The sequence below is a fragment of the Salvelinus alpinus genome, chromosome 6, assembly GCF_045679555.1.
Source record: "Salvelinus alpinus chromosome 6, SLU_Salpinus.1, whole genome shotgun sequence".
In the NCBI taxonomy this organism is placed as follows: domain Eukaryota; kingdom Metazoa; phylum Chordata; class Actinopteri; order Salmoniformes; family Salmonidae; genus Salvelinus; species Salvelinus alpinus.
The window spans coordinates 35,361,625-35,383,139 of NC_092091.1; the positions used below are offsets into that span (position 1 = coordinate 35,361,625).

A 21,515-nucleotide genomic window follows, 5' to 3' on the forward strand; every position below is an offset into this window, starting at 1 on the left:
TGTAAACATCATACTTTCAAAATCTTAGCTAGCACGGTAGACAAGCAGTCATCATCATGAATTACGTTGGCAATCTACTGACAAATCCTTTTCAATCCTTGTCATATGAAGAGAATTTATAGATAAAACGTATCAGTGCTCGTCGGCCATTGGACATAAACATTACACAACAAGTTGGAAATTGCTAATTCAACAATGAGTGGTTTGGAAGGTATCAGTGGCTAACTGCAAGCGTTGCAAAGCAATCACTACCCTGCTATTCAATGGAGTGGGTGTGTGGTCCAAGTCTGGGTTTAAGGGTCTCTTTTCCAAGCTTAAAAGGACACCATGGGCCAGAAAAGGTTGAATACATTGGCCATGTTTTCAATCTAGAATGACTTATGCCGCGTTCAAAACAACTGGAAACTCGGAACTGGGAAATCTCAGACTTCAGTGAGATCAAGACAACTGGGAACTCCGACTGGGAAAATACGTTTTGAACGGTTATCGGAATTCCAAGTCGTATACTTAGGCCTCTTTCTAGAGCTCCGACCTGAAGATAACTGACATCATGACTCAACCTTGTTCCCAGTTGTCTTGAATGCACCATAAATCCAGAGAATGCCAGACTTTGATGCCAATGTTTGATGACAAAATTTGCCCACAAGGACCACCGCGCATCCTTCTTGTTCAAATGAGTCCAAAAATGTCTTGTATGCTGCTGCATAAATTATGTAATATGCCAGGTAGATATGTAAACTGTAGCTAAGAAAGTAATACTAAGTGTATGTGTGTAGTAAGCTGTTGGTAGCCCATGTGCCTCACCCTAGTAATTTGGTCCTTTCCTCCTAATAACTTAGCCTACTGTTCTGACCTGAGGGTGCACTTGTAGCCTATAGCCTGTTTTAGAGAAATGTAATCATTGAATATTGTAAGAGCTTTCATTGTCTGCTTATATGACCCCTTTATTTATCCTACAGTTCTGACTTGGTGTACAGGGAGAATACTGTAAGAACGGCCCATGCTCTGAATTCTGTCGCTATATATTTCAAAAGTGCTGAACAAATAGTTTTGTTGACTACGTCCGTCCCAGCTCGATCATTAATGTCTTAATCAAAATTAGGGATTGCCACTTGTCCACTAGTCATCCTCTTATGTCATAGTTTGTGCATCTCAATTGTCTGTAGAAACCACATTTGTTTAAGGTAGTCAGCCATATCAGATATTTCTTTTTTAAAGCCATTAAATGAGGCTGAATGAACTGCTTTGCTGCCAGACAAGGTTCTGCTGATAGCCAGGTGTAGCAGTGGTAAGGTTTTGGGACAGTTTTATGTAGGCCCTAACAGTTTGTGGGCACCGTTTGTCACCGTTATAGTGCAATTAATATATTGTTTAGTGTTGTGTTGCATAGTGGCTTTGCTGGCATGCGTCTAAACATTTTTGGGGAGGTTGTCCCATCAAGATTTACATGCTAAAATGACCACTGACTGTTACTGATATTGCCATTGTGTCATTACTATACACAGCAAATCCCCAGTTTAGTTGAATATTATTGATGTTTATTGATTCTGTATTGCGCTGTGCTGTATTATACACCTTCTATACTGACCTGGTTGAATGTTGTCAATTAAGAGATTGGATAGAAAATGCTGTATAGCATCTGGAACTATGTAATTAGAAAAGTACTTAAAAAGTCAAGAGGTCTAGAACATAAAATGAAATATTAAAGTTGACACGGTACTTAGGTAAGATACCTTACTACATTACGTGCCTTCACTAAAAATCCACCCGTTTTACCTGGATTATTGTCACATTGGTTTGAGACTAAAAGACTAACAGACACAAACCATGGTCATGGTCCGTGACAGAGACGAGACGAAGAGTCTAGTTTTGAGATTGAGAGGAGAAGTAGACTCCTGAGGGAGGCCTTACGGTAACGTGTCTGTGGAATTCAACCATTCAGCCAACAAGACAGTTAATCACCCATCCCATTCATAGCGTAAATAAGACTGCTGCCTTACTTCTGCTGCGTCCCAGGACACCTAACTGCCATCTGCAAAAACACCTCCACTCTAAATTAGCCAAATGCCATATATTTTTATCCTTCATTTTGTAGACATAAACATACAGTATAATGTTAGAATATCTGTGCTATGCAAATGGAGTTTGTTTAGGGCTATACTAATGAGAACCACCTGGTTCACCTGACCTGTATTATGACTTCATCCTGGTACCTCAGTGTTGTTTCTTTGAAAAGGAAACTCCTGTAAACTACATAAACAATATGGTTGACCTGTGACCTTAGAGCTCTGCTGATGGTCCAACTGAAAGCAGTCTCGATCGCGACGAAATGAAGAAGAAGAAGAAGAAACTACTTTCTGGCTTAGTGAGGTTTCATTTTCAAAAGCAGAACTATTGCAGAGGACAACATGAAAAACAAACAAAAAAATGTCATTAAGGGCCCACAGGCTCCCACTCTCCTACTGCTGCAAAGTCATTGGATGAGGCCGAGCCCTGATCAATAAAGCCACCTCTTCTTCTCCTAGAAACATTAATCACAGAATTGCTAACACAGGTAAAGGTTGGTCATAATAACACACACACACACACACACACACACACACACACACACACACACACACACACACACACACACACACACACACACACACACACACACACACACACACACACACACACACACACACACACACACACACACACACACACACACACACACACACAAACTTACACAGCTAGTGAATCAGAATAACAGGCCCAGGCCACCCTGTTTCTGGCCTCATAGCACATGCATGATGGCCTTAAAGAGGCAAACATTTCTCACGTTTATCTTTGAACTGTTCATGGCCCCAGGTCCCTCGGGAGGCAAGGCACATAAAATATATGACCCCACACCCCCACTTCCAACCTCCAACCTTTCACAGCTCCAGGCGTGGGATTTGGATTGTGGACCCCATGAAGAGTAGCTGATGCTTCTGCAAAAGCTCATGGGGATCCAAATAAACAAACAAATAAATCTGGGATAGACTCTAGCTATGGACTGAAAAGGTCATGCTAAGAGGATGGGGTGTTCAGGTAGGGATTAACTTGTAACCAAACTCGAATCCCCTAATAAATCTTTGACGCTCTTGTACTAAAGATAATAGAGGAATCCCATTCAGATTGATGACCATCACAGAGAAAAGAGATGGAAGTAGCACATCTTAGATCAGTGTTTCTCAAATCTCTCCTCCCAGACGTTTCACAATTTTGTATTAGCCCTGAACTAGCTCACCTGATTGACAAAGGCTTGATGATTAGTTAACAAGTTGAATCAGGTGTGCTAGCTCCGGAATAGATCCAATACACAGAACTGCTGCGGGTCTCCAAGGAGAGGTTTGAGAACCACTGTCTTAGATGAAGCACATTTGAAGGGTGTCAATTGGAAACACAACACCACAATCTCTTTCAAACATGTCTACAAGCACATAAATACAGAGTACGAGCAGTCAGCAACAGAATGTGTGCATACATGTGGACATTCAATTTTCCAGGCACACAAACACTTTCTCCACCTCAGCACAGGTTTGCCCTCTTTTCCTCATGTGATTTCCTGTCAAGGCCCAGCAGACCTGTGGTGTATATTTCCGTCATGGCATATTTATACCTTTACCTCTAACTGCAGGTCAGTTCTGCGCCACTCACCTTTCAGTGGTGCCCTGAACTACAGCGGAGTTTCAACACTCTCGGCACACCCTACATATCTGTTTTGTAGTTGACAGCTTTCAGTGATCGACTGGGACATGCCATTGACCAATCAGAGCGGAGGTGTGTATTTGATGTGATTATTGATTGAGAGGGTAGACATCTGGTTGTGCTTAAAGCCTGGTAAGTAGTGCTGCTGGAGTGTTTTTATTCTGTTTGGTTATGGTGGTGCAGAGTGAAGCAACAGAGCTCAGAGCATTGGCAGGACAGTGCTCTCTCTCCATCTTTCTCTCCCTCTTTCTCTCTCCCTCTGAGCCATGTCTGGGATGGAATAACAAATCTTAATACAGTCTGGCCCTCCTTTCCTACTTCCCTCCTAGTCCCAAAAGGACCACAACATCTGTACCCAGTCTCAGGCAGAGCGAGATCAGGCAGGCAGACAGGCGGGTAGGCAGACCAAGCAGGCAGAAAGACAGGCAGCCAGGCAGACCAGGCACACAGACAGGCAGACCAAGCAGGCAAGCAAGCAGTCACTGGCAGCTGGTATTGGTGTGTTTACAGGCCTCTGCCATCCTCCAGGAAGAGGGGTTTATTTTCCAAGAGGGCTTTACTTTCCAGTTTTGATGAAATTAGACTTTGCCCGTGGTTTAATTAAGACAGGTACTTAAAATCCACTCCAACACCAGAGCTCGAAAAATGAGCCAAAAGCCTTAATAACAACGGCTCAAATTCTCAGTAAAAGCACAATTAATCAAATAAATGTTCATATTATTGGAATAACATTTTGGTGTTACCTGTATCGTAAAACTACTTTTACATAAAGTACTCTGCCAATATATGCAAATCTATACATAATTGCTTCAATGCTCAGTATTTCCTTATGGACTTTGATGGTCTTTAAATCACCATCAATAGCTGTGAGTTTACTGTAGCGTAATTACACTGTAATTACTGTTAAAAGGATTGAGAAGACTACAAATGACCACGGCCTTTTAAATGATCCTTCACATGTGGTCTCCATTCTGGATGATTTTCTGTTCGAAAGATAAGCTTGCTTTGGTGCAAGTCATCATGACAGAGTTGACTGTCAGTAGAAAATAAACAGCAGTAACCACACTCTCTGCCGATCTATAATCTATCCCTGCTCCACAGTTTACACATAATCAAAACAAAGTCCCTCAGAAACAGCTATACAGTTTACAGATGTCTTGTATGTATGCATTCACATTTTCCATAATACTAACCAACTATATTGGTGCATACTACTGCATTGTGAAGTCTCACGATGTATGTGAACAATAGGCATTACCCGTGAGCATTGTTGTATTTGTGTTTGGTTTCAGTGTGCTGGGGAGAGTGGGGTTACTTGCCGTAATAGACCTCTCGGGTTAAGGAAAACATGGTCATGTCATAGTCAATACCGTGGGTTCACTTGAACTCTGTCATTGCCAGCATTCATCTCAGAGCTTGCAATCCTGCATTTGACAAGCAGATTTATAAACAGTTACTGCAATAAGGCTAGCTGCCCAAATAGAAAGGCCACAATGAGGAATGTATTTTTGTATAAAAATTATTCTGTGTTGTTTTGAGACCCATTTCTGTGGTGTGTATGTATGTATGTATGTATGTATGTATGTATGTGTGTGTGTGTGTGTGTGTGTGTGTGTGTGTGTGTGTGTGTGTGTGTGTGTGTGTGTGTGTGTGTGTGTGTGTGTGTGTGTGTGTGTGTGTGTGTGTGTGTGTGTGTGTGTGTGTGTGTGTGTGTGTGTGTGTGTGTGTGTGTGTGTGTGTATGTATGTATGTGTGTGGTTGGGATTGGGCTTTTTCATTATGCGCGGTGGTGTGATTCTGTGTGGTTCTGAAGCTATGGATATTTTATTGGAATTGCTCCAGTGTTCCAGCTATAAAAGTGAGGCCTTCCAACCTGTCAAATAAATATACACACAGTACCCATGTGCCACAATCAAAACACTGTCTGCAAGTCAGCAGAATGAGACTTTTTGATGGACACTGGCAAGTGATATCAAATGTACCGTAGTCATTTTTCTTCATGTGTGGAGCGAACGGGGGCCAGCTGTGCTAGGAAGCTAAACTTAGATTGTCTACTACTATGTCAGGTGTGGTTGGAATTTATGTCTGGGTCATACACATCCGCAGGGTAAACTTGTGGGGTGAAGTTATCTTGGTGTTTGAGATTTCTTTGACGTTCATGTTTCTGCGAGCTAGTGTTAATATCTAATGAACACTAGCATGCAGAAATCACTGACCATGTGTTTGGAGTCTGTAACAGGTGGTATGATACACTGTATTTAAAGCCTACTCCGAGCAGCGTTTGTATCTAAAGCCTACTCCGAGCAGCGTTTTTGGAAAAATTATTTTTTACAAATGTAGCATTGAAATTACATCTCCTGATTATTATCTAAACCTCATAAGATAACCTCTCACCTCACCCACACACAACCTCCCGACCTCACACTCACACTGTTCCACCTCCTCTAACCACTCCAACAACCCCCCTGGGGATTGACCAATGGCTGCGAAACAGGATGTGGTTCTCTGCTCTGTGAGATGTCTCAGACCACCCTCCTTATGGGATTATAATGATGACAGAACTACGTGCATTTATATTTAAAATGTTGTGGTCGCACATTGAGTTTCGTGGTTACAAGTACGATTCGCAAATGTGTAATTTAATTTAATGTGCAAAAGATTTAAAAACGGTCGCAAATTTACAACTTGACATCATTTATTTTCAGAATTATTACAAATCCATTTACAAGCATGAATATTCTGCTGTGAATCAACAATACACTTGCAGATTTTGAATCTGCGTGCGCTCTGAGTTCTGTCACTTGTCACTTTACCAAGAGATTCTTAAACTTACAAAAAGTTTTGTAAATTAGTAGAAAGACATTCGCAAGTAAAACAATTACTCCTGACCAATCAGTTCCCTCTGCCAAAACCACAGCCGCCTAACCATTGGCTGGATTGTTCCATCCATCAAAATAATCTCAGGAAGTAGCTACCCACATGCGCAAAAGAGGATGAGGTAAATGAAACCAAAATGATCTATTTGTAAGTAACCCTCTTTTTAAAAATCTGTGTTCATCGATTGTTTTGAGAAAAGGCATGACAGTAGTTTACATATGTGAAATATAGTGGTACAATTCAAACGAACTCCAGACCAGCCATTGCATTGATAGCCGCTATCGCGTTAGCTAGATGGCCTCAGACATTCATCCTAGCTTTACTATCAATTCAATTTAAGGGCTTTATTGGCATGGGAAACATATGTTAACATTGCCAAAGCAAGTGAAGTAGATATAACAGAAGTGAAATAAACAATAAAAATGAACAGTAAACATTACACTCACAGAAGTTACAAAATAAAATACATTTCAAATGGCATATTATGTCTATAAACAGTAGTGTTCTAACGATGTGCAGTAGTGTTCTAACGATAATAGCAAAAGGGTTTTCTAATGATCAATTAGCCTTTTAAAATTATAAACTTGGATTAGCTTTCCCCCAGCAGTTTCGATTTAGCTATCTAGATAGCTAATGGCATTTGTAATCAACTTTATCAATCAGATGGTAACTAACAAATATATAATTTCCCCCCTCGCATCTAAAGCTGCCTGATAAAGCTAGCCAGTTGATAGTAAAGCTAGGATGAATGTCAGAGGCCAGCTAGTTTACACAATAGTGGTTGTCAATGCAATGTCTGGAGTTCGTCTGAAATGTACCATTATATTTCACATGATAAGCAAACTACTGTCATGCCTTTTCACAAACAAATTGATAAACACTGATAAAAAAAGATAATTACTTTCAAGTAAATCGTTTGTTTAATTTGATCTCATCCTCTCTTGCTCATGTGGGTAGATACTTCCTGAGATTTATGATGTTATGTTCCGGGGCCAACAGAGATGGCCGCCTCGCTTCGCGTTCCTAGGAAACTATGCAGTATTTTGTTTTTTTATGTGTTATTTCTTACATTGGTACCCCAGGTAATCTTAGGTTTCATTACATACAGTCGGGAGGAACTACTGAATATAAAAGCAACATCAACTCACCATCATTACAACCAGGAATATGACTCTCCCGAAGCGGATCCTGTGTTTTGCCTTCCACCCAGTACAATGGATCTGATCCCAGCCGGCGACCCTAAACAACGACGCCGTAAAAGGGGCAAACGAAGCGGTCTTCTGGTCAGGCTTCGGAGATGGGCACATCGCGCTCCACTCCTTAGCATACTGCTCGCCAATGTCCAGTCTCTTGACAACAAGGTTGATGAAATCCGAGCAAGGGTAACATTCCAGAGAGACATCAGAGACTGTAACGCTCTTTGCTTCACGGAAACATGGCTCACTCGAGAGACGCTAACGGAGTCGGTGCAGCCAGCTGGTTTCTTCACGCATCGTGCCGACAGAAACAAACATCTTTCTGGCAAGAAGAGGGGCGGGGGTGTATGCCTTATGATTAACGAGACGTGGTGTGATCATAACAACATACAGGAACTCAAGTCATTCTGTTCACCTGATTTAGAATTCCTCACAATCAAATATTGACCACATTATCTACCAAGGGAATTCTCTTCGATTATAATCACAGCCGTATATATTCCCCCCCAAGCAGACACATCGATGGCCCTGAACGAACTTTATCTGACTCTTTGTAAACTGGAAACCACAAACCCTGAGGCTGCATTCATCGTAGCTGGGGATTTTAACAAGGCTAATCTGAAAACAAAACTCATATAAGGCCCTCCCCCGCCCTCCTTTCGGAAAAGCTGACCACGACTCCATTTTGTTGCTTCCAGCCTACAAACAGAAACTAAAACAGCAAGCTCCCGCGCTCAGGTCTGTTCAACGCTGGTCCGACCAATCTGATTCCACTCTTCAAGACTGCTTCGATCACGTGGATTGGGATATGTTCCGCATTGCGTCCAACAACAACATTGACGAATACGCTGATTCGGTGAGCGAGTTCATTAGAAAGTGCATTGACGATGTCGTACCCACAGCAACGATTAAAACATTCCTAAACCAGAAACTGTGGATTGATGGCAGCATTCGCGTGAAACTGAAAGCGCGAACCACTGCTTTTAACCAGGGCAAGGTGACCGGAAACATGACCGAATACAAACAGTGTAGCTATTCCCTCCGCAAGGCAATCAAACAAGCTGAGTGCCAGTATAGAGACAAAGTAGAGTCGAAATTCAACAGCTCAGAGGTATGTGGCAGAGGTATGTGGCAGGGTCTACAGTCAATCACAGATTACAAAAAGAAAACTAGCCAGGTCGCGGACCAGGATGTCTTGCTCCCAGACAGACTAATTAACTTTTTTGCTCGCTTTGAGGACAATACAGTGCCACTGACACGGCCCGCTACCAAAACCTGCTTGCTCTCCTTCACTGCAGCCGAGGTGAGTAAAACATTTAAACGTGTTAACCCTCGCAAGGCTGCAGGCCCAGACGGCATTCCCAGCCGCGTCCTCAGAGCATGCGCAGGCCAGCTGGCTGGTGTGTTTAAGGACATATTCAATCAATCCTTATCCCAGTCTGCTGTTCCCACATGCTTCAAGAGGGCCACCATTGTCCCTGTTCCCAAGAAAGCTAAGGTAACTGAGCTAAACGACTACAGCCCCGTAGCACTAACTTCCGTCATCATGAAGTGCTTTGAGAGACTAGTTAAGGACCATATCACTTCCACCCTACCTGACACCCTAGACCCACTCCAATTTGCTTACTGACCCAATAGGTCCACAGACGACGCAATCGCAACCACACTGCCCTAACCCATCTGGACAAGAGGAATACCTATGTGAGAATGCTGTTCATCGACTACAGCTCAGCATTTAACACCATAGTACCCTCCAAACTCGTCATCAAGCTCGAGACCCTGGGTCTCGACCCTGCCCTGTGCAACTGGGTCCTGGACTTCCTGACGGGCCGCCCCCAGGTGGTGAGGGTAGGTAACAACATCTCCACCCCACTGATCCTCAACACTGGGGCCCCACAAGGGTGCATTCTGAGCCCTCTCCTGTACTCCCTGTTCACCCACGACTGCGTGGCCATGCACGCCTCCAACTCAATCATCAAGTTTGCGGACGACACTACAGTGGTAGGCTTGATTACCAACAACGACGAGACGGCCTACAGGGAGGAGGTGAGGGCCCTCGGAGTGTGGTGTCAGGAAAATAACCTCACACTCAACGTCAACAAAACAAAGGAGATGATTGTGGACTTCAGGAAACAGCAGAGGGAGCACCCCCCTATCCACATCGACGGGACAGTAGTGGAGAAGGTGAAAAGCTTTAAGTTCCTCGGTGTACACATCACGGACAAACTGAATTGGTCCACCCACATAGACAGCGTTGTGAAGAAGGCGCAGCAGCGCCTCTTCAACCTCAGGAGGCTGAAGAAATTCGGCTTGTCACCAAAAGCACTCACAAACTTCTACAGATGCACAATCGAGAGCATCCTGTCGGGCTGTGTCACCGCCTGGTACGGCAACTGCTCCGCCCAAAACCGTAAGGCTCTCCAGAGGGTAGTGAGGTCTGCACAACGCATCATCGGGGGCAAACTACCTGCCCTCCAGGACACCTACACCACCCGATGTCACAGGAAGGCCATAAAGTTCATCAAGGACAACAACCACCCGAGCCACTGCCTGTTCACCCCGCTATCATCCAGAAGGCGAGGTCAGCTTCTATCTCAAGGCCATCAGACTGTTAAACAGCCACCACGAACATTTAGTGGCCGCTGCCAACATACTGACTCAACTCCAGCCACTTTAATATTGGGAATTGATGGAAATTATGTTAAAATGTATCACTAGCCACTTTAAACAATGCCACTTAATATAATGTTTACATACCCTACATTACTCATCGTATATGTATATACTGTACTCTATATCATCTACTGCATCTTGCCATCTTTATGTAATACATGTATCACTAGCCACTTTAAACTATGCCACTTTATGTTTATATACCCTACATTACTCATCTCATATGTATATACTGTACTCTATACCATCTACTGCATCTTGCCTATGCCGTTCTGTACCATCACTCATTCATATATCTTTATGTACATATTCTTTATCCCTTTACACTTGTGTGTATAAGGTAGTAGTTGTGGAATTGTTAGGTTAGATTACTTGTTGGTTATTACTGCATTGTCGGAACTAGAAGCACAAGCATTTCGCTACACTCGCATTAACATCTGCTAACCATGTGTATGTGACAAATAAAATGTCATTTTATTTTATTTGATTGATGGAACAATCCAGCCAATAGTTAGGCGGCTGTGGTTTTGGCAGAGGGAACTGATTGGTCAGGAGTAATAGCTCCTGCCCCCAGGGTGAAAATAATTTTTACTTGCGAACGTCTTTCTACAAATTTACAAAACTTTTTACAAGCTTACAAATCTCTTGGTAACGTGACAACAGAATATTCATACACGTAAATGGACTTGAAATAATTCTGAAAATAAATTATACTTGCAAATCTTATTGAATGTATTTAAATGTCCCATTACACGTTTGCGAACATTGTTAAATATTCTACACATCATGATACAAGCTTGCGAAATTAAATGACACATTTGCAACCACGAATCGCAACGTGCGACCACGAAATAAAAAATACAAACTCACGTAGTTCTTTCGTCATTATAATCCCATACCTACTTGGCCACGTTCACTAACTAGGACATAAACAAACAAAGCCCCAAAAAACTGTCTTGACCTACTAAGAGTAATAAATGGTTACGTCCCTATTCTATGGTAATCCTCTCTCTGGGTTTTAATATGATTCAATACTTTGGATGGACAGAAAGTCTGTTTTGCATTCCAAATGGCACCATATTCCCTATATAGTGCACGTGCCAAAAGTAGTGCACTACTGTATATAGGGAATATGGTGCCATTTGGGATGCGTCCTGTGTCTGAGTGCTTTAGCTTTGGACTGTACAAACTGGTCTGGTCTGTTTGAATGGTTGTCAAGGAAGAACACATTTTCTCTGTTATAGAAAATAATCATATCAAAAATCAGTGATCTCAACATCTGGCTGTGGATCTGAGGAGGCGTATGAATGAAGGGTTGGAGAAGTGTGCAAAACAAATTAGTCATAACTTGGAGAGGGGCCTGTCCCACTGAGTGAGAAATCACTCCTGGACTGGTTCTGGGAGCCTTCACACACAGGTAACATAAAACAATGCTTGAAGCCAACTGTCGATCACACAAAAAGGACAAAGGGCTAAGCACTTTCATTCAGTTGCAATTTAATCTTTGTTTGATTTTCTTTTCCTTTGCAAGCAGCGTGTCTTACTAAAAGCCTTTAAAGCCATGGGGAAATGGAAGGTGTAGGGGCTGACACTCAGGCCAGCAGAGTGACATCATACAGGCAGGGCCACATATGCAGGACTTTTTGCCCTCCAGTGGTCAGTAAGTTTTGAGAAGTGTGGCCTGGACTGGTCAACTCAAACATGGTTTGGGATGACATCATTATCAGATCTCCTATCCAACTCACCCTTGGCCTCTCTCTCGCTCTGACAGTATGACATCCCACTGTGCGTATACCTGACTCCAAGGACCCCTAATCAAAGGAGAAGATGGGCCTGATTAGCTTGTGGGGAGAGAGATCGAGAGAGAGTGTGTGTGTTTGCGTGCGTGCATTTGTCTGAGTGTGGTCGTACACGAGTGCACACGTTTAGGCGGTCTCCCCCTTGTCCCCTGTGCTAGAAGGCCAAATGGTCTGCATCATGTAATGACCTCACCCAAGAGGGGCCTGATGACATCATAAACACGCTGCCAAACCTAACACATCATTACTACAACTCATTAGTATAAGACAAGGCCCACAGGAATAGGGATATCTACACTGTTCTGGGTGAGATAATGACTAAGTAAGGTACAGAATGAAGCATATATGGCTTCGTTCTCATCAACATTCAATAGGCCTGATGTTATTTTACAAATTGGCCGCTTGATAGAAACATAAGAAGAATTGTTTAATCAGAGGAAGACAAGAAACAGACCGAACAAGGTATGAAGGATTATAAGAATTTATTGGGTATACAATTGTGGATACAAAATATCATGCATATTTACAGCATATTTTACTTACAAAAAGATTTGCAAAACAAAAATCGTATTAAGAAATAGCTTTGAGAAGAAGGGTATTTCGACTAGCATTTGAGAAGGGACTTCTTTGGTTGTGTTATGAAACTACAAAATGTTTTATTTTATTGTCACATACACCAGAAAGGTGCAGTTTTAAACGGTCAACCATAGTAGTATGGCACCACTGGAGTGGAGCAAATGTTAGCGATAAGTGCCTTGCTCAAGGGCACATCAACATATTCAAGTTTTCAAACCAGCAACCTTTCGGTTATTATCCCAATGCTCTAACTGCTAGGCTACCTGCTGCCCTACAGCCAACTGACCAATGGTAGGGAGAGGGCATCTACAGTACATTGACTATCAAATTGTGGAAAGGTTTTAAAGATTTTAGAATTGAACATATACAGGGTCTTCAGAAAGTATGCACACCATTTACTTTTCCCACATTTTGTCGTGTTACAGCCTGAATTTTAAATTGCTTATATATTTTTGGGGTCATTGGCCTCCACACAATACCCCATAATGTCAAAGTGATCTATGTTTTTAGAATCTTTTACAAATTCATTAAAAATGAAAAGATGAAATGTCTTGAGTCAATAAGTATTCAACCCTTTTGTTATCGCAAGCCTAAATAAGTTTAGGAGGTTAAATGTGATTAACAAGTCACATAATAAGTAGCATGGACTCACTCTGTGTGCAATAATGTTTCAAATGATATTTTAATGACTACCCCATGTCTGTACCCCACACATACAACTATCTGTAAGTGAATTTCAAACAGATTCAACCACAAAGACCAGGGAAGTTTGCCAATGGCTCACAAAGGGCACCCATTGGGAGAAAAAAAATAGAACTTGAATATCCCGTTGAGCATGGTGAAGTTATTAGTTACACTCTGGATGGTGTATCAATACACCCAGTCACTACAATGATACATAAACCGCTCAGGGATTTCACCATTGAGGTCAAAAGTGGATGTAAAACAGTTAAGAGTATAATGGCTGTGATAGGAGAAAAAGAATGATGGATCAACAACATTGTAGGTACTCCACAATACTAACATAATGAAAATAAGGAAGCCTTATCAAAAATAAAAATATTCCAAAATATGCATCATGTTTGCAACAAGGCACTAAAGTAACACTGCTAAAAATTGCCCTGAATACAAAGTGTTATGTTTGGGGCAATATCCAATAGAACACATTACGGAGTACCACTCTGCATATGTTCAACCATATTGGTGGCTGCATCATAATACGAGTATGCTTGTAATCGTTAAGGACTGGGGAGTTTTTCAGGATAGCTAAGAGGCAAAATCCTTGAAGAAAACCTGGTTCAGTCTGTTTTTCACCAGACACTGGGAGACGAATTCACCCTTCAGCAGGACAATAACCTAAAACACAAGGCCAAATCTACACTGGAGTTGCTTACCAAGAAGACAGTGAATGTTCCTGAGTGGCCGACTTACAGTTTTGACTTAAATCTACTTGAAAAACTATGGCAAGACCTGAACATTATTGTCTAGCAATGATCAACAACCAATTTGACAGAGCTTGAAGAATGTTGAAAATAAAAAATTGGCAAATTTAGCACCATCCAGGTGTGGAAAGCTCTTATAGACTTACCCATAAAGGCTCACAGCTGTAATCGCTGCCAAAGGTAATATTTCTGTATTTCATTTTCAATAAATTTGATAACATTTCTAAAAACATGTTTTCACTTTGTCAATATGGTGGTATTGTGTGTAGAATAAAAATATATTTAATCCATTTTGAATTCAGGCTGTAACACAACAAAATGTGGAATAAGTTAAGGGGTATGAATACTTTCTGAAGGCATTGTACAGAAAAACAGGGCCCTTTCAACTATTACAACATATTAAATAGTAGAACACAACTCTCTCTCTTTTTCTCTCACACAAGTACATACATATTCATACACATTCAGCACACACACACAAACTCACAACATGAGGTAGATAAACGTTGATAAAGGGTTCAAACAACTAAAGCAATACAATTTGTTATTATGTACTGTATGAAAGTGGGGCCCCTCTTACAGGTTGGCTGTAACCAGCAAACCTCCCCTGTGCTACTTTGCACAATACTGTATCACTGTAAGATTTACTAACAGTGATTTGCAATCTTAACTTACAAATACAATGTCTAATCGAAATCCAAATTCATAAAGTGTAATTTCAGATGGAACTTCCTACAGGGAGGTTATTCCTCTTCATAGGTATTTGGACAATAATGGGAATATGAAGGTCCTCAACCTCCTGTACCCCGTTAGACAGGGAGGAGATAAAAGGAGGAGACAGGTTCATGGGTAACCGTCACGCAGTCGGTAAGAAAATCCAGTGAACTACAGGAATGTTATCAATGCAAATGATGAATGGTGAAGACTGCCATTCCACTAGAGAAAGCAACATTTCAGAGAGAACTCACATACACTATAGCTAAAACAAAAAAAGGAAAAACTTTTCTGGCACAATCACAGAACAAGACATTGACTAAGACCAGAGTTCAGAGAGTATGAACACAACTAAACCTGTAATACGACAGATGAATATGTGATAGGAACAGACTATACAGAAAATCTGATCTTTTGATTTATGGAAATACAAGGTTATACTACTATTCCATTGTGTTTATATAGCACTTTAGTCTTGCTTACTTATATATTATCAATAATGTCACATTTGTGTTCATATGTAAGATGTGGGTTTCAAATATATTACTTTTGTAATGCTATACAATATCTAATCGTCTCTATGTTTACATAGAACAAATTAATTAAAAGCAGAATCCTTTTAAGGTAGTCAATGGAACCAAATTCAACACGGAGTGAGAACTATTGGGTTTGGAAATGATCTAAAAATCAAAACATCACATGAAGAAAATTGCTAATATTTATATATATATTTTTTGAAACAGAAATATATAAAGTAATATATAGTGCCTTAGGAGAGTATTCAGACGCCTTGACTTTTTCTACATTTTGTTACGTTACAGCCTTATTCTAAAATGGATTTAAAAATCCTGATCAATCTACACAAAATACCCCATAATGACAACGCAAAAACAGGTTTTTAGAAATATCACATTTACATAAGTATTCAGACCCTTTACTCAATATTTAGTGGAAGCCCCTTTGGCAGCGATTACAGCATTGGGTCTTGGGTATTACGCTACAAGATTGGCACACCTGTATTTGGGAGTTTCTCCCATTCTTCTCTGCAGATCCTCTCAAGCTGTCAGGTTAGATGGGGAGCATCGCTGCACAGCTATTTTCAGGTCTATGCAAAGATGTTTGATTGGGTTCAAGTCCGGGCCCCTCAAGGACATTCAGAGACTTGTCCCGGAGCCAGTCCTGCGTTGTCTTTGCTGTGTGCTCAGGGTCATTGTCCTGTTGGAAGGGGAACATTCGCCTGTCTGAGGTCCTGAGCGCTCTGGAGCAGATTTTAAACAAGGATCACTCTGTACTTTGCTCCGTTCATCTTTCCCTCGATCCTGACTAGTTTCATAGTTCCTGCCGCTGAAAAACATCCCCACAGCATGATGCTGCCACCACCATGCATCACCGTAGGGATGGTGCCAGTTTTCCTCCAGACGTGATGCTTGGCATTCAGGCCAAAGAGTTCAATCTTGGTTTCATCAGACCAAAGAATCTTGTTTCTTATGGCCTTTTGGCAAATTCCAAGCAGGCTGTCATGTGCCTTTCACTGAGGAGTGGCTTCCATCTGGCCACTCTACCATAAAGGCCTGATTGGTGGAGTGTTGCAGAGATAGTTGTCCTTCTGGAAGGTTCCCCCATCTTCACAGAGGAACTCTAGAGCTCTGTCAGAGTGACAATCGGGTTCTTGGTCACCTCCCTGACCAAGGCCATTCTCCCCCGATTGCTCAGTTTGGCCTGTCGGCCAGCTCTAAGAAGAGTCCTGGTGGTTCTAAACTTCTTCCATTTAAGAATGATGGAGGCCACTGTTCTTGGGGACCTTCAATGCTGCAGAAATTATTTGGTACCCTTCCCCAGATCTGTGCCTCGACGCAAACCTGTCTCGGAGCTCTACGCACAATTCCTTCGACCTCATGACTTGTTTTTTGCTCGGTCATGCACGGTCAATTGCACGGTAAAAACCTTATATAGACAGGTGTGTGCCTTTCCAGATCATGTCCAATCAATTGAATTTACCACTGGTGGACTCCAATCAAGTTGTAGAAACATCTGAAGGATGATCAATGGAAACAGGGTGCCCCTGAGCTCAATTTTCGAGTCTCATAGCAAAGGGCCTGAATACATATTTTTTTATAAATTTGCAAAAAATTCTAAAAACGTATTTTCGCTTTGTCATAATGGGGTATTGTGTGTAGATTGAGAAGGGAAAAATATATTTAATACATTTTAGAATAAGGTTGTAAAGTAACATATTGTGAAAAAGGGGAAGGGGTCTGAATACTTTCCAAATGCACTGTATGTACATTTATGAAAAATAGAAAGAGCACAACACAAAAAAATTCACAGTACTCAAAGAGTCAACAATAGATTGTCTCTAGGTAAATACTTTCAAATATATATAATTTTATCCACAAATATATTTATACTCTGTTTTCTTCTGTGGCGACAGCTACACATGTCTACATACAACACAGGCTCAAAGCTTTGAGATTAAACACTTAACACATAAAAGTTGGCTCTAACGCAAATTACGTTTACTTAATGAATTGGGTTTTCTTTTACACGCCCAAACAAAGTAAAATTAGTACAAACCATCGCTTTTCTCCTAAAAAAAGATATTTCTATTCAAACCCCCCAAATACTAAAAGTAAAGGCACACCAGAGAACATTCATGGATTCTATGACGGTGGGACTCTTTTGGCTTTACATTAGCATGGCACATGACATAAAAAAAAAAACATGTTGTATTGTCACATATACCGAATAGGTGTAGTGAAATGTGTTGTTTTACAGGGTCAGCCATAGTAGTACAATTATGTACATCTAAGTGCCCATACTGGGGCGGCAGGTAACCTAGTGGTTAGAGCGTTGGACTAGTGACCGAAAGGTTGCAAAATCGAATCTCCGAGCTGACAAGGTAAAAATCTGTCGTTCTGCCCCTGAAGAAGGCAGTTAACCCACTGTTCCTAGGCCGTCATTGAAAATAAGAATTTGTTCTTAACTGACTTGCCTAGTTAAATAAAAGTAAAATAAAAATAAAATAAATATGTCTATAAACACAGAGAGAAACAATACATTTTGAACATGACACCAGAGCGTAATTAATCAGGATGTGGAATGTTTGTCGGAACAAGTACACCATTAAGATTACAAGATGGCGCCAGTATATTGCAACGTTGAACTATTTCATGCCCTGGTGAGTAAGATTGACAATGTATTTATCACATACAGAAAATAAACTTAAATTGAGAATCTGAGTATGATTTACTGAACATTAGAACAGCAAAACCAGACAATGACTAATTTTGGCTTATATTTTCATTCCACAATCTCAACTATATCAGGTTCTCAATTATTTGCTTTGAAAAATGTAAATGTTGGTATGAAATTGTGTACAACATTATTATGTACAATCAGAATGAAAACAGCTGAAGGTCTAGTGGTGTCGGACCCAGATAGAATGGCACGTTGTTTTTGTGGTTTAAATGTAATGCCCAATTACTGTGCCCCAAATGTAATGCCCAATTACAATACTGTATATATTTATGATCCAACACTGCAGCATGTAGCATTTTAGTTACCTCACAGTGGATACAAACATAAAACATTATAGTATATATGGGAATACTGGCCAAACATAGCCACTTTACCATGTCTTACTTAAAAACATAATATGCATAAGGCTTCTAATGCACACAACCTTGCACATTATATTTGGACTGTCTCCTTATAACATTTTAGATTATTTACAATAGTTGCAAAAATATATATATAGCTTTACAATGGCTGTTTTTATATAGTATAAGAGGAACCCATACTGCCGAAAGCCAAGCTGTGTAACACCAATCAAACTTGAGACTAAGGACTGCAAAGCAATCATCACTCAATATGACCAAATGCACACCGCTGATACTTTGTCATTAATGTTGTAACAGTATGTTTAGACGGATGCGTTGCCAAAGTCCTGACCGATTGTCATGACCAGCTGGCTTGCAAACAGGGTTCATCAAGATATCTTTCACATTACTTTTGTCTTTCACATTTCTTGGTATCTATCTATGTATATATCTTGCTTGGTTATTAAGTCCTTTCAGATTCCAAGTGATTAATAGCACATGGCAGGATGCTTTACTCTATCTGGCTTTGAGGGGAAAAGAGACTGCTGAGAGGCTCCTTCTCACACTATTGCTCTCTGATTCAACTAGTTGATTTGACTATCTCCTATAGCATGTGGATAGGAGGTAGCATCTCTTATTTATATAGCATATTGATAGGGGTTAACAGGCACTCTGGTTGACGGCCATGTTGTTCCTCTCACTAATCTTGCTAACACCCACAGATGGTGTGTGCAGACAGGCAGCTTTACTGTCTCCAGTGCTATTGGTGTACACTAGCTTGTTTACAGCTTAAACTAGACATTTAAGGTCAAAACAAAATTCTCTGTTGTGGTTGCAGAAAAAGCAGCATTTGGATAAGAAAAAAAGTCTGGTATTTCACTAACAGTTGTTTCTTGTCTGTAGCTAGAGTTCTATTGCTCTAGAGATGTGAGGCCTTGTTGCCTTTCTGTGGTATTAGTACTATTTCCCCTTCAGACCAGTCCTTCCAGTACAGTAGCTCTGTCACAAAACCTTAACGACTTGTGTTGAAATAAAATGGTACACATCGAATTTTACCAGCAACATCAGGTATTTTTTTTTCTTTCTTACAAAATCCTTTTGTTGTTTTTTTGTCTTCTTTTCTAATACATTCTTCTTCTTTGTTTTCACAAAGCATCCCAAAAGAATTCCTTTCATCGAGCGGGGAAACAAATGTTAGCAAACCCAGTTCCCTGTGACCCGTGTGGCCCTTCCTGTGGCCCTGCAGAGGGGTGGGGGGGCTCTCCTTCTCCGCTGGCCCCGGACTGGCCCCAAGGCTACGCTGTGCTGCTGCTGGAACAGGGCGTGCTTTGTGTGCTGCCAATACTGTGGGCCGCACTGCTGTTCTCTGAGGCTGGGGGCTGGGGCTTCTGGGCCTGCTGTCGGCCAGCTGTATCACCTGGATATGGAGGGGGAAGGGTTGGGAAGAGAGAGAGGGGTGTGGGAGAAAGGGGAGGAAGAGCAAAAAAAATAGAGAGAGAGGGAGAGAAGTAAAAAAACAGAGAAGAGTGAGAGAAGATTGCGTGAGGGAGGGAAGGGGGAGAGAGGGAAAGAGAGAGAGAGATAAGGGTTGATGCAATACATGACATTTATACAAATTTCAGCTATGTTCTTCTGTGCCATTTATTCAAGATGTCTTGTTATCTATAGGCCACAGGCTCAATCTGGTAAGACTGATGTTTAAATGAATCTCCTTAGTTCTCCCAGTGATACTGGTTGTCCCATGTGGTGACCATCACTTCACTGGGATTTGTTGTTAAGTGAAAGCAACAGTCGCCTAACACACAACGACTCAGCCAATCAAAGCGGAGTGTCTCAAATGGAAAGAACTGAATTGAGGTTTCTCAGTCCAGCTCTCCCCTCTTATCTGCAAGCAATTAGCATAGCTTTAGCAGATGTAGCAGAATAAACATGAGACAGAGGCCTTCTGCCTGGATCTCAAACCACTGACTTGATTATTGTTCTGTGTTTAAATGAGCATTCCCGCTTGTAGATTCCTGGGCTTACAGAGCTGGAGACAGAAAGTTAGGAGGCAAATAAAAATGCTTCCATTTGTTTGAAAAGCTTGTCTAACTGGAAACTGAAGGCATCTGAAAAAAGCCCTGTGTTTGTTTTACATATCTGGCACACTGTGCTTCTGGTATTAAAATGCACTCCGTCCGTTGTTTGTTTGCAAGCTGAGCTGTCTTCCTTCCTGCATAGCTTAGTGAGGACCATACAGGATTAGTCCTGGTGAAAAGTGGTACACTATAAAGCAGTAGCCACCAACCTTTTCTGAGTCAAGATCACTTTGAGTCAAAAAGCAAGCCGAGATCTACCACTCAGATCTGTCTTAAACATGACTTATAAAATATAAGCCTATGAAACATTAACCAATTAACCAACAGTTCTGTAGCAATGAGGTTTGTGCACTAAGCTATAGGCCCAATACATTATCACTGCATATTAGCTATGCTTGAATTGCCCAGCCAATGTTGTTCTTCTCAGACCAATTTGAAATAAAATGTAACAAAAATGTAGGTATATGATCACACTGGTAATAGATCATTTGTTGTGTTACTTGTGAGGCACTGCTGAGTGAGCATAATAATTTGCTTAAAATGTGTTTACTGGACTGATGGCCTGCATCTGATGGTCAGTCTGAGAGAAGGGGGAGCAGCTGTGAGGCTGCCTCTCACCCAACTCACCGTCCATCCGCTCTCCCTCCGCTGAGAAAAGGGGACAGTCTTCCAGCTGATGCCAAAACTCAAGTCGTACTGCATAACTCCTATGACCAGAGAAAGTTAAATATTCTTCGATATTTAAAAAGTCACAAGCCGCTAACAATAACAACAAGCTCATTGGAAGACTTTGCTATACTCATTCAATGCAGCTGCAGTGCTGGTT

General features: G+C 41.3%; 1 protein-coding gene across 1 annotated transcript in view; it reads right to left on the bottom strand.

Moving 5' to 3' along the window:
• Positions 1 to 12,745: 12,745 nt before the first annotated feature.
• Positions 12,746 to 21,515, bottom strand: part of LOC139578624 (transforming growth factor beta receptor type 3-like) — a 142,840-nt gene continuing 134,070 nt past the window's right edge. The window contains exon 17 of the mRNA XM_071406471.1: positions 12,746 to 20,028. Coding sequence (XP_071262572.1) covers positions 19,907 to 20,028 — 122 coding nt within the window. The 3' untranslated portion in view covers positions 12,746 to 19,906. The remainder of the gene's footprint in view (positions 20,029 to 21,515) is intronic.